This window comes from Anopheles nili, chromosome 2 (genome assembly GCF_943737925.1).
Source record: "Anopheles nili chromosome 2, idAnoNiliSN_F5_01, whole genome shotgun sequence".
NCBI lineage: Eukaryota > Metazoa > Arthropoda > Insecta > Diptera > Culicidae > Anopheles > Anopheles nili.
The window spans coordinates 69,252,657-69,266,425 of NC_071291.1; the positions used below are offsets into that span (position 1 = coordinate 69,252,657).

Sequence of the window (13,769 nt, forward strand, 5' to 3'; positions counted from 1 at the left end):
CTACCACCACACCTCATCTGCTTTGCCAAGATAAACGTCTGTCTGATGGCATGGGCACTGAGGTGCAAGGGCTAGGAAAGCATCGGAGACCTCCAATCAACATACACGCGAAGCATGCCTCATGCATGCCGACAGAGATAAATCAAAAAAATAAACCGCCGCAAGTCCAAACGGAACGTATGCGTCTTTCGGAATGCTTTCGTTTCCGCTGTTCGCATGCGCTCTCTTTCTTTTCGCTACCCCCGGACACGTTAGCCACTCTCCATTTATCGTTTGTTTTTTTTTCATTGTTTTTTGTTTGTTTATTCTTCTTGTTTACTGCTTGTTGACTACGTTAACATCTATATTAAACACCATTCATTTACTATCATTTCCGTTCAAATATTTCATGTTCTTTTGTGTTTTTTTTCGTCTATTCCATCGATAAAGCTATACAAAATTGCCATCTGATTCTGATTGGTTATGTTTTCTTGTGAATTTGTTCTTTTTGTGAGTGATTAGTTTTTTTTTCGTTTGCTTGAATGTATGGTTGTTGATGCTTCTCGGTCGTATATGTGTGTGTATGTGTGTTTCTCTATGGCAAAACCACTTAGGATGCGTTAGATACATACAAAGATACTTTCGCTACGTTACACCACACACCCTCTCCTCCTGTCTCAGCTGGACGCCAATCCTTACTGTTTTCCTATCCGCTTTTCCCGCAAGGAGCCCAATCAGGTTCTAACGTGCCGATCCTCGGAGTTCTTGCGTTGCCGTTGCAAGGACGTAGATCTACGCTATCATCAAGTTTGATGGCCCGACAGTGATCCTTCCCTAACGCTCCCAATCTGATATTAGAGATTCAAAATCATTTCCCCAAAGCGAAAATGTACAACATAAAGACGCCCGAATACATCCGGACCGGCAGGAGGATTGTTACTTTTGCTTCTTTTACAGGGTGTGATAGTACGAAGGACATATAAAGCTTTATTAGTTTCTGCACCGGTGCGTGCACACTTGACGTGTTACAGGCGGAAACGGTACAGTTTTGTGTGTGTGTTTTTGCTGAACTGGCTGACTGGTCAATTGAATTGGATTATCTAAAGTCTCACTGTGGATTTCATCCATCCGTCCAACTCACCAGACACCAACACACGGTAAATAAACTACTAGTAACCTAGGAGACCTTTATTCTGCTTCAAAATAATATATTCACTACCTTTATCATTATACTGCGACATAGTTCTCTTTAGCCTTCGGATCATTCGATTTAACTACGTATTTTGCTAAAGTCAACTCCGTTGCAACCGGTTTCCATCACTAGTTCTTTTCATTCATCATTGAAAGAGTAACTCTTCCTTTCTCATCTCTGCTTATCTCATCAGAGTTAACTTGAACGTCCGAGATGATGCAACATAAATTAACAGAGCTTAGATTGTTAAATCTGGAAAAAATCTGTTAAAAAGATATACCAAACCGAATTTTTTGATAGCAATTTCTTATGCTTTCTTATTATATTTTGTACATAGTATACAAACAGAGCTTCTAACGAAACATAACAAACCATACGTGTAATAGGTATCTTGTTCTTTTCTACTATACAAATCTACTAATCGACCCTGCAACTGACTGTCAACAGATTAAAAATTATTGCAATTGTCCTTAATAAAAATAAAATAAAACGATATGAAAGTAAAAACAGGGAGAAAATGTAAAAAAAAAACAAATATTAAAAACAGATAACGGTCCTAATGTAACATAACATTCGCTTGCCTTTTTCATGCATTCTCCTTGGAGGGTACCTTCTCTATCCCTTTTAACATAAACAGTAGAAATAGAGTCTTATGGCAGATGTGGAAGGGGATCTCTATTCTCATTGTAAAGTGTGTAGGAATCTTTAAAATGGTGTTGGGGCAGGATAATTACAAACAAAGATAACATCTTTTAACCACAACAATACAAATGCGTCTGCTTACAGTCGCCTAAATAAAACAAGAAAAGGATAATAAAACATGAGAGCAAAATACTGAAATTCCAACAACTACGTTGCGAAAGCCCTTACTCAATCGCTGTCCATCCAAATTGTCTCAACGGGATTGCAATATGCTGCCGCGTTTAATTCTTAGTGGATGCGTTTCTCTCCCTCTCTCTCTCCCTCTTTTTCTCCTTATCTTGCTTTCTTTCTTTCTCTCTCTCTCTCTCTTTCTCTCTTTGAAGGCTGCATTATGTGTGGGTGTAAGTGATCCTCATTTTTTCCTTGATTACCTTTTCTTTCTTTACCATAGTCCTTTTCCCCATCTCTATGTTTCTCTTTTACGGAAGCCGAGAACTGGAAGCAGAGGGAGCATTGAATCTGTGTTGCCAGCAAGGGAGTGTGTAATGGTGTGTATGAGTAATGCATATATATGCATATATACTCTGCTTATGCACTGAACGATTCGTTGGGGAAAGCTACACTCGTCGGGATTGCTCCTCCTTATTTCCCCACTTAGCCTATGCCTATTTAGGATAGGCTGTACACCGTAAGGATTAATGTGATTTTTGTGTGATTTTCATATCCTCGCTAATCCTAATCCTAACGTCCGCCGAAGTTATTGCACAGAGGGCCAACTAGCAGGCCCCATTTTTTTGCTATTTGTTTTAGTCGACCAACTTACGATCAGGTGTGAGTGGACGTTTCTTACGCGCGCGTTTCGCTTATCGTGTGGTTTCTTTATCGTTTCTAGGGCCGCGACGAACGATAGGTTACATGGTGCGCGAGTGTAATCCTTGCTAGCTTGTTCTTTTGGTTTCCATTTGTATCAAGTAAGGGAAACCAACGCTGCATGTGCCTCTCACTTATTTTAATTGCCATTGCAATTTTTTGTGTTAGTGTTTTCAAACCTTCGCTCGATCGCTCTTTTTCTCGCATCGTTTTATACTTTTACAAATTTGCGCTTTTGACGGCAGTTGTTGCATTGTTGCTTGTGTGTTTTAAGCTTTCTTTTCTTTGTTTTATATATGCAGTCCAGCAGTTTCTGATTTATACTTATAAGCAGTTAGATTTTCGTCGCACGTGGATTTTTCCTTTTCCTATTCCTCACATGGCATGTTTCTTGAACTTTTTTATCAATGCTGCGTGGTGCACTTCTCCAGTTCTACCGCCACTTTCGCTTTTTTTGTACACGGTATTTGCCTCGTTTCATCTGTTCAATGGCTACCGACCTACCGCTCTGGGAATTTTGGTGGATGAGGGCGGCTTACGGTTCTCGTTCGTCCAATTTTTTTTCGCGAGAGCGTTGCTTCTGTACTTGTGATCTGATGAATTTGTATATGTGTGTGTGTATGTGTGTAGATGAGGTCTAGAGGGATGATTGTGTGTTTTTGTGTAAGTGTATCTGTATGTTTCATTTTTTTGTTTTGATTATTTTTAATCAAATATTTGTTTTATTATAAAATTAGTATAGTTTGGCTAGGTTTGATATTTGTTTCACGGTAGACACAACTAAAATGAGACGACCAAGTTGCTGTTGAATCGAAATCATTAAGTATATCTGCAAAAACAGGAGGCAGTGCAAAAGAAAGCTTCAGTTGGGATAGTTGAATCGAATCCAGTGAAGGAACCTTACCTATAACAACTCATATTGTCGCAGATGCATCCGCTGAATGATGTCTCGACAATCGTTGAAAACTCTTTTGATGTTTTCGGTATCTACAGCGCAGGTAAAGTGTGGATAGCAGTAATGTTTGCCATCACCACTTGCTGTCGATATACGCTGCACGAGAAACAAACGATATAAACATGGTAAGAAAACGAAACAAAAAATATAAGATAAACTATTTGATGTAGGTGCCTCTTACCAAAAACTCGTCCCTTATAAAATATTTTGCTCTAATCACTTCTGGATCTTCACCCATCTCGCAGACTGCATCAGCTACAGGAGAGATACAAAAAAAGGCGTTTGACGTAAATGTTGGCTGTATATTTACTACTATAAATTTACCTGGCGTTTGGTAACGATTGAATTCGCCAAAGTAATCGGACAGTTTGCTCTTGCCTGCCTTTATCTTCTCGGCCAGTAAGTCTTGCTTGTTTAAAAACAATATGACGGATATAGTCCGTAACCATCTGTAAAGGAGAATAGCACCAATAGCAGTTAGGATAAACGCCAAACGCCCATTTGTGTCGCTTTTAACCAGCTTCGAACCTACCGATTATTCCAAATACTTTTAAACAGATCCAGCGATTCTCGTAGCCGGTTTTGTGTGGGATCTTCGCGCAGGACCATATTATAACTAGAGCACGCCGTCACGAAGATGATTGCTGTGACATCGTTGAAGCATTGGATCCACTTACGTCGCTCGTCACGCTGCCCTCCGACGTCGAACATGCTGCACGATTGGCGGAATGAGCAACAAAAAAGCACATTAAAATGCGACATTAAAAAACAGACGGCGATCTATCACCGTGCACGCCTCAGCTACTTACTGGAAATTCACTTTATCAACCTGAAACCTAGTTTCGAAAATGCCAGAGGTTAGCACACGACATCTAAGGATATCCTGCTCGGTTGGAGTATAGTTAGGCTGCTTGATTTCACTAACACGATCCAAAAAGCTGTCGGGAATATGGGATAAGATTTAGATGGTTAGTGTTTAACCTTAACACCGTTCGATCACGTGCTTAATGCAGAGTGACAGCGATGACTCGACCGCGACAGTTCGTCGATTACTTACTATTTAGCACAATCAATTAATTGATACTCGTTCGATCGCTCGTACGTCTGCTGGACACCACGATCTTTCCACAACTCTTCGGTGTGCTCGTAAAACTCCGGCGGATAATTGAAATCAGGCCCTGGTTAAGCAACGCATCGAAATATGTGGGGATATTATAGATATGTCTCAAATGCCTCATTCACAGTGATATCATACCTGACGCGTAATCCTGAATGTAGTCTACCCGTGCCTGATTCTCAGGTTTTTCTAGCTGAATAGGCGGTGTCAGTGTGCTCATCGCACCCGTAATTGTCTGCGCGTAAGTTATTCAAAGGAAAGAAAAAAGGAGATGCTTATTATGGGAATCGGAACAAACGAGGAAGCAACGGCATGACACTCTCAACAATTTCCACCAACGTACCAGGATAGCATCACGAATGTTCTTCTTGATGTCCTCTATCTTTTGCTTTCGCTCGCTGTCGGAAAACCCGTTCACGTGCAATATTCTCATTTGCTTCACGATGGTCGACTTGCCGGACTCACCGGCACCGAGTAGTAGCAGTCTGTGCGTGGCTCTGTACACCTGCAAAAACGACCACAGAAGAAAAGTGGAGTCAGAGTACGGTTCGCAGATTGTTGCTGGAGTCCTGGCTCCCACGCGCTTACCTGTTTGTCCTTCTGCAATTGCCGTGTGATCGCATCGCTGCGCCGTTTCTGGCTCTTGGTGTCCTCGGAACTGTTCGAGTCCGACTGTTTCGATCCGGCCGAGCCGAAGCAACCCATCGCTGACCACGGCGCCCACCAGCAGGTGGCACCACCTTCCGGTGACGTATCGGGAGACTCAGCCCCCCGCGCTTCACCGTTGCGAGCCAGCGTCTAGATGGGGTGCGATGATTCCCGGGAACCCTGCGCCGTCGCGTCGTATCGGTTGCGTTGTAGTCGTTTGCGGTGATTCTTCACCCGGCGGCGGCAAATCGGTGTTGTTTGCTTCCTGCTGTAATCTTTTTCCTGCTTCTCAGGTCTGTGCGCGATATCCTTATATCCGGGTAGTCGGTGGAGCTATCCGATCTATGCAAAGCGCATATTATGATACACGCACTCGGAATGTCCTGCAAAGACCGGCAATAGATTCGGCCACAGATTGCCACTCTAGCTCGCGCGGTACTCCGTGCTCGGTTCGAGCGTTTAGAGGCTCATATTCGCGTGACCGTTCTCCGGTGCAGCTCAGAACCTCACCCACGCACGGCAATCTCTGTGTACCTTCGGGAACGTGTCCGCAACTGACAGACGCCACGCAGCTCTAGCGTACGGCCCTTCTGATACACTGGAACGATAAGAGAGAGCGTACGGCCATTAGAATCACACACATACTCTACACGGGGTGGAAGGGCTATGGTGGGAACCTGAGGCTTGAGAAGGCACTATTTAAATCACGCACATCTCCGCCTTTCTACCCTGCGTTCCAATGGAGATGCTGACGCTCGAGCCACGCGTGCAGTTGTTAACGAAATGTGTGCACAACCTCGTGCAGTGAGCCGCGGACGCGCTGTTTATCGGTGTGTCCTCTCCCTCGAATTGCATTTCGTTCGTTTGTTTCTCTCTCTCTCGACCCTTTCTCTCCCTCACCCTTCAAAGGGTAGAAGAGAGATCCGCAATCGATTACGGCGGAATCTTGCCGATGGGAAAAGGCAAAGAAAAGCCGATCGGTGGAAAGCGCACACTACTTCCCACCCGATGATCGGAAATGTGCGCCACCCGAATGGGTGTATGCGGGGCGAATAATGGGTGCATTCTCTCCTCCAGGAGGAAGGCGTTAAACGGGGCTGAGAATCCGTCCGGCCCAGAGCCTTCCGAGCATCATGATGATGGCGATGATGATGATGGTGCTATAAATAAAAATATAATCGCTCTCCAATTGTATGGCCCGGTTTCCCAGCAGGAGTTGTGGATGATTCCGGTGCGATGAAAGGTAGAATTTGCGATTCTATCACCCCCCGGAGCCCCCCCCCCCCCCCTTTTGCTTGGTGTCATTGTTTCATTTTTTCTTTAACTATCCAAGGGTAGTAGAAATGTAGCCAAATGTAAACCAAAAGCATCAGCTTGTAATACTCCTGATGTATTAACGGTTTTAATCGAACAGATTTATCTGTTAGCTTGTTAAATTGCAAATGTTGGAGGGAAAACGGATCAATCTATTTCAAACGAAGGAATATTAGTCTTTTAAGCGGCCTTAAGCCAAATTAGCGGAAGTAATATACGTTGAATGTCAATCCCCACAATTACGAGCAAATTCAGGATGTACAACCTTTCGAATGCAATTCCTAGCTATCTGCAAACTTGCCCTTAATACAACTCTGCAACTGACCATGCACACCCTTGCCGAAGGTACACTTCTTCATCTCCACTACATTGTTTCCATCCTTAGCACCGGCAACTGGGGAGCAACTAAAACAACAGTATAAATCATGTTCGAGTGCATAAATATATCGGGTTGTATTAGGCTTGTTTTGCTTGATTGTCTGTTTGTTTGATGCACTTCAAAGTGCACTTCGGTGCACCGGAGTCGGCCGCAAGTACTTAAAGCAGCTATAGCCCCCCCCCCCCCCCCCACTAATAACCCTCCCATTGCAGCCTGCGGCGGTCGGTTCCAGGAATCGAACTACCGCCTAATAGTACACCCCAGCTCCATGCTATCTGCTGTTGCTCTCGCACCCTCTCACTCTCCCACAGCTGTATCGGCGTAATCCAGCACCGCTCTACTACGGCTGTGGCGGCATTTACTGCTGCTGTTGATAATTATGCAATGTGAGAAAATTTGTTCAGCGTATTATCAATTCGTCGTATAGCGTCGGCCGATTGTCGTCGTTGTGTATGTGTATGCGCGTCTATGATTATCTAGCGCCTGTCTTTCCACCCCCCGGTGGGAGGGGGTTTGCGGTTTTAGAACTCACCCTCACTGGTAGCAAGTTGAGGGGATGAAACAGCAGTAACACTCTAAGGGGTGAGAAGAAAAAACCCGAGACATTCGCACCACCCCCCCCCTCCCCCCTCCCCATGTCCTCTGATCGCGGACCATTTCCATCCGGTTTTGCAAAAGATCGTCTCGCGTGTGTCGGTGTTAGTGCAGCGTTGCGGTAAGCTTTTACGGGCGGGGGGCAGCCTCGAGCTTAAACCTCGTACACAATTGCACACAGGCTAAGAGGGAGAAGCTAATGATGCTGCTGCTGCTGCTGCTGCTGTTGCCTCCACGCAGGGTGGTGGATGATGTTGCTGATGATGTTGATGATGGTGGTTAAGTACAGCGCATCTACGCACAATTATACCCGCCTCCGGAATCTGACTCACAAGGGCAGCTTCCCGGCTTCCCGGTGTGGATATTGGAGGCATCCGATCCGAATGCGCGAAAACGTGCCTTAGTCTCCTCCCCATACAGGTGTAGAGTAATTTTTAGGTACGATTTGGTACAAGCGACTAAAGGTTGTTGTTCACATTCACCAAGTGCCGAGGGAATTTCCTATCTCTTCTGCGAACAGTTTTAGCCAAATCTCACTCGTCTCGTGCCTTTCTGAAGGACAACAAACCCCCTGAGAGTGTTGCGAAACCATTTCCACCGCAGCGCAGCGCAACCATCCATTGGGGGCCCTGCGAGTAGCCAAAACGTTATATTCTAATTGGCCGTTCTTGTCCGGTCCTCCGGCCACCCGATCGTTTCCCGCCCCTGCCAGCACGTGATGTTGGATCATTGATTTGACCTCTTTTGCATTCGATTGACTTATCAGGCAGAACAGGCGGGACAGGCGCTGCCGGTTCGTGGAGGGGAATGCAAACGAAACCAGTCCAGAGACACACCCAAACGCGAGAGAGAACGGCAGAGGACAAATCGCCTTTATCGTCTCGTCACAAGATGGAACCGGAAGGAACCGATCCTTTCGTAAAGCAAGAAAAAATTCGATTCACAGTAAAAAGTGAATCATTTCCAAAGTGTTTGTTATGTACGTAGTTTTCTGAGTCACCTTCCCGATTGTTGCGGATAAACGAACGCTAGAAGGATCACTAAAATTACGGAAAATATTCGGACCCTTCTGAGGTGCAAAAAGCCCACCACCAGCCGTCGTGCCAATAATTGCTTGCATTTATAGTGCTGTCGCGCGCTGAACGTATCCGCAAATTGGTGGACAATCAACCTGGCGGGCGATCGTGTAATCGTCCCCTAGGGTTCGCGCTGTAATTTCTATCATTCCGGCGTCGTTTTTCCCCCTTCCTTCGGACGCACAAACAAACGGATAATTGCAGAAGGCACCACACACTACCAATCGCTGGAATTCTATCCCGCAAACTTCGCTCGGTGCGATACATCGAACGTTCTCTCGGTCGGTGTAACGCGCCACGAGCAACATTCCGGGGCACTTTAAATGTGCCTGGAGCTCTCAATTACACTTCCACCCTTCGGGGGGCCTTGTCAAGACGCGGATGATGGCGTAGGTGCTATGGTTTATCGTGTTTTTCTTTTTTTGTTTTGTTGTCAGCCATCGGTTGGTTTGGGGACGCTCTGATCGATGAAGAAACGAGAAATGCACTTCGGTGGTTTTTGATTGCCTTCAATCGATCGATCGAAGGGTAAGGGCATTTATAAGGGCCGGGTTTTGGTCGACTTTAGCCGAATACGTTGCGTGCGTTCTTAATTTCTTGCCGTTTCGTAGTGACCGAACGTTTCGTAGTGACCGACGTTTGTATCCAACATGCCTATTAGTTATTCGAATACTAAAATTATACTACCAAATGGTGCTGTTCTGTCCAAGGAGCATGTAAAATACAAAAAAGAAATGTCGAAAAAAAGTTGTAAATTTTTTTACAAAATTATTATCCTGCAGTTGGTCTTTGTGTTAGCGTCAATTTCATTTGCAAGCCCTTTACAACATAAAAAACTGCACAATTGATCGTTTTAGAAGAGATTTATAGATTTAACCGAAAAAAAAACAGTTTTACTAAATTACTAAAAGTATCTGAAAGTAGTATAAAGATATTCCATGTTCACAGGGTATAAAAAAATCCGGCATCCGGAGAAATCGACGCACTTTAAACCATAGCCGAGGTGGTGCTTGATGAACCTGGCCTCGTCCAAATGGCGTGCACATCCTTTCTCCGTCAGACCGGCTCAATTATTCTTCCCACATGCGAACGATCCAACGATCGAAACAATGCCAACACACGGTAGCAGCGGCTTACGCAAAGAAAGCCAACGCCAACAACGCCATGAGATCGCGCCACTTACGACGATGCGGGCACGCAAAAGCAACCACAACGTGAAGGGTGGCAGTAGCAGTAGTTGCGACTTCTCCCCCTAGCCATTCCAGCCACCCTTACGCGCTAATCGCGATCGGAACCGTAGGGGAAGTGGCCAAGTGCCGGGTGATTATGTGACCGGACTGCTCAATTCCGTGGCCAGCGCCGCCGCGCCATCCGAGAATCGTTGCACGTGCATTCCAGCTTTGCGCCACATCTCGTCGTTCCCTTCGGCACATACCGCCTTTCGTCGCCATGGTTTGTCCGGATGCCGCGGTGAATAAATCAATCCGACAACGCGCGTCCGTGGCCACGGGACGAATGGTTCGCTAGCCACAATTACCAGGGAGCGATTAAGCGACGAATGGGCGGATGACAATCGACTGGTCCGCTCAAAAAAGGGAGAGCTAGCGAATAAATGCGTCCAGTCTGAAGGCCAGCGATAATGCGTTCGGTATGGCGCGGCGATGCAAACGATCTTACTTTCCATTCTCTGAGCAGTTAGCGAAGCAGACTGATTGAGGGAACCTTACATTAAAGAAAGCTTTTTAAATTACGCAACAATCGTTTAGAGCTCAGTTTTACAGTTAAAGTCCGATTTTTCAAACATACCCTGGAAGGGACGCAGAAAAAAATACAAAAACAAATTTATTTTTTCTAACGCTACAAAGTACCAGGCTGCTCCATTATGTTTTCAAAAATTTTGATAGCCCTATCATTTCAATATTTTACATCAAATATATTATTTTAGTTATAAAGGAACGAAAGATATGATTGGCCTGCATTACCAGCCCAGCGAAGTGTATAGTTTTGTAGCGCACGAGACGAACTAATAAACCATCTCTAAAGTATAATATATTCAAGTGCCGTAACATGCAAGTCGTGCCCGGAATCGGCGTATACATGGGACCTGATTTTCCAGCTTGCTGGTAATAATCCATTAAATGTACCGCCGTTTCGCAGCCATGCAGTAGCCATCGGAAATTCGCCTGTGCTTCCTAATATCGCCGAGCCATCTTGCATAACTAGCCGCACTAATTGTGGCAATCAATTAAGCTTGATCCGGCTGGCTGGTCGTCCTCGGTGCATATTTTACGGACGTTTGCAAACGCGCACAGGAAATGTCCACTCTCGCGTTCCATCGGACGAGTGAATAGTCTTGTTTTCGAACACATTGCCCCAAATATTTCCCGACGGTTCGGTGGAAAGCTCGCAGAGCACCGGAAACGGCAGTCTGGACGTGGGTAATAGTGAACAAAAAAACAGCGAGGATTTGGTATTCAATTATTCGCGGGTGCATGGAAAGGGAGGATAATTCAATTGGGCTGGTTTTACACGATTTGGCAGCGTATTTCAATCAATAATGTAGTTCTGGTTAGCCACAGAAAATGTTACGTGAAAAGTGGGCATATTCCCCAAACGAAAACACACTGAACAAATAAAAAAGGGGATTATCAAAATTCTTTCCATTTAAAAGGCTTTTTGCAACAAACTGCAAGTCACCTAACAGTTCGCTGACCGATTCGTTTGGGGCCATATTTCACATTGTGTCGCTTTCACAAGAATCAATAAAACAATCAATAACGACCCGATATCGCGCACGGTGCGATGAAAAATTGAATAATGATTCCACCAAAGCCAGCAAACCGGTTCTCCCTCCTCACGCGAGTCTAATGCATCCCGAGAAGCTACACACCAACGCCAATTATTATTCCTGAGCCACGCGAACGTAAATGTCACATTGCAAAGCGAATTAAAAAAGAAACACAAACGCTGTTGCTCCTGCTGGTGCGTCAAGTCTCAAGGTGGGGGGTTGCTGAGGGAGACACAGCGAGTAGGGAACGGACTGTAATGGGTTTAGAAGACGAGTGTACCCAGAGATAGACGAAACACGGTGATCTCGGAGAAGAAAAGTGACGATCGGCAGCCTAGGGCGTACACGGGCGCACGTAACTTGAGGCGGTTTCATCCCTCCACCGTTCACCTACATCCCGCTTATCTCCACTCTTCACCCACCACCCATCCTTCATCTGGTTCATTCATTGGTGACGGGTTTTCCCTGGTAACGTGTTTTTCCCCCCAATTACAACGCTGCGGCCTCCTTCGGCATAAACGGCTCCCCATTGATACGACGTAAGACACCGACGCGCAAAAAAGCGAAACGAGAATAAGACACCAAAAATAAACAATTTCCCACTCCCTTGATGGAGCGGGAGGGTTGTGGAAATCGAGAAGACAAGTTACGTCACGCACCACTCCGAATGACGCCGCCCAGCGCCGGGAGAGATAATTTTTATCGTCACCACCAAAACCGAACGCTGACGCGGGAGATGAATCCTTCTCCTGTTTTCCATGGAATTGAACACACACGAAATCATGCGCACACACACAGAGACATGGAAAACAGTACCAATAATTGCTCCTCGTTCTTAAAAACACTTCATGCTGGAGGTGCTAAGCTACACACTAACCCTAAAATAAAGATCACCAAAGCGACATTTTGCAAACTCAAATGAGTGATAACGATACGAAGACAAAACACGGGCGTAGAAGATGTTGTTTCTGGGTTTAGTTTATCCAGAATCCTCTAAACCACTATGTCCGAATCGCCTCTCGAACGTCGAACCGAGCAGCTACGTAAAAAAAGCTAACCAAGGAACAAAGTGGATAAGGGATCGAGAGCCGTGTCTGGCCAAATGGAATTCCACGAGGGAAACCCTAAGACGGGGTGTTCACAAGCGAGTCGAATTTCCCAAAATTCACTGCCCACCTTCGGTAGGAGTTTCTGGAAAACGATGGAAAGCGTGGGAAAACGCGTGGAATCCAGCGACGTACGCGAGATTGTGTAGGTCGGGTCGGGTTATTTGCCGTCGACCTTCGTGTCTTCGGTTCTCGGAGTTTTCCCGTCTGCTTGGGAAAAGAAACAAAAAGCATTTCGCGTTCGAAGTACGTTTTTCCATCTTCATCATTAGCAGGCGCTGTTAGGTGTGCTTGTGGAGTTAAATAATTGAACATACTCCGACGGAAGACAACAAATCGAGGATTATTATCACCGGCACGGGAATGAGCAAATGTGCCTACGTCAATAGCCTTTAAGAGAAGAGCTTTTGACAAAGGTTATTTCTCTTCGAGACCTTTTACGAGGCCTAATTTAATGAAACATAACTCTAATAAAAATTATGTAGTTGATATCCACATTGATTGCAAACAGTCTTCCGAAACAGTCACCAGATACCAAGAACCACCCGCACGTTCGTTGTCGTGCTTTTACGAAACATTAACTTCGGAAAAGCGTTGCATAAAGTTCCATAAAGCTTCCATCCTCAGGCAGAGATGAAAAGGTTTCGATTAGTTTTTCAGAACTCGATTTTCTCGTTTATCCAGCAGTAAAAGCAGCCACAATGGCGCTCACTAGGGAGAAGGAAGAGTTGGCAAAATTAAAACATCCAGCAGAATAATGGCAACACTCAGTTACCAGTATGGACCGGTATGATGCGGGTCTTAAAAATACAAAATTAGCCTTCGGAGAAGGAACAAAACCGGTTATGTGTTCTGATGGGCAGCTTCAAAACGGATTGTTCCACAAAAATGTACCATATGATGATCATTTGAGACACATTTCAAGCCAAGCCTTTTTGTATCTTATGGTTCACCGAATCAGAGTTACTAGACATATATTACTTGCTGAAGGTGATTCATGACAATCGTCAACGAAGACAAGATAACAGGAAATTGAGCTGCTTAGATCTTGTCAAACTATGTTATTTGTTGTTTACAGTATAGTAAACATTACACCGTCAAATACAAGA

The 13,769-nt window shown here is 45.1% G+C and overlaps 1 protein-coding gene across 1 annotated transcript; it reads right to left on the reverse strand.

The window, feature by feature from the left end:
* Nucleotides 1-3,587: 3,587 nt before the first annotated feature.
* LOC128722044 (guanine nucleotide-binding protein G(s) subunit alpha) lies at nucleotides 3,588-5,460 on the reverse strand. Its single transcript, XM_053815859.1, has 9 exons — nucleotides 5,344-5,460; nucleotides 5,099-5,260; nucleotides 4,894-4,990; nucleotides 4,696-4,816; nucleotides 4,448-4,576; nucleotides 4,171-4,350; nucleotides 3,963-4,087; nucleotides 3,820-3,893; nucleotides 3,588-3,734 (listed from the first exon to the last, which is right to left on the reverse strand). Exons 1-9 carry the CDS (start codon nucleotides 5,458-5,460, stop codon nucleotides 3,588-3,590), a joined length of 1,152 nt encoding a protein of 383 aa, XP_053671834.1.
* Nucleotides 5,461-13,769: the final 8,309 nt, after the last annotated feature.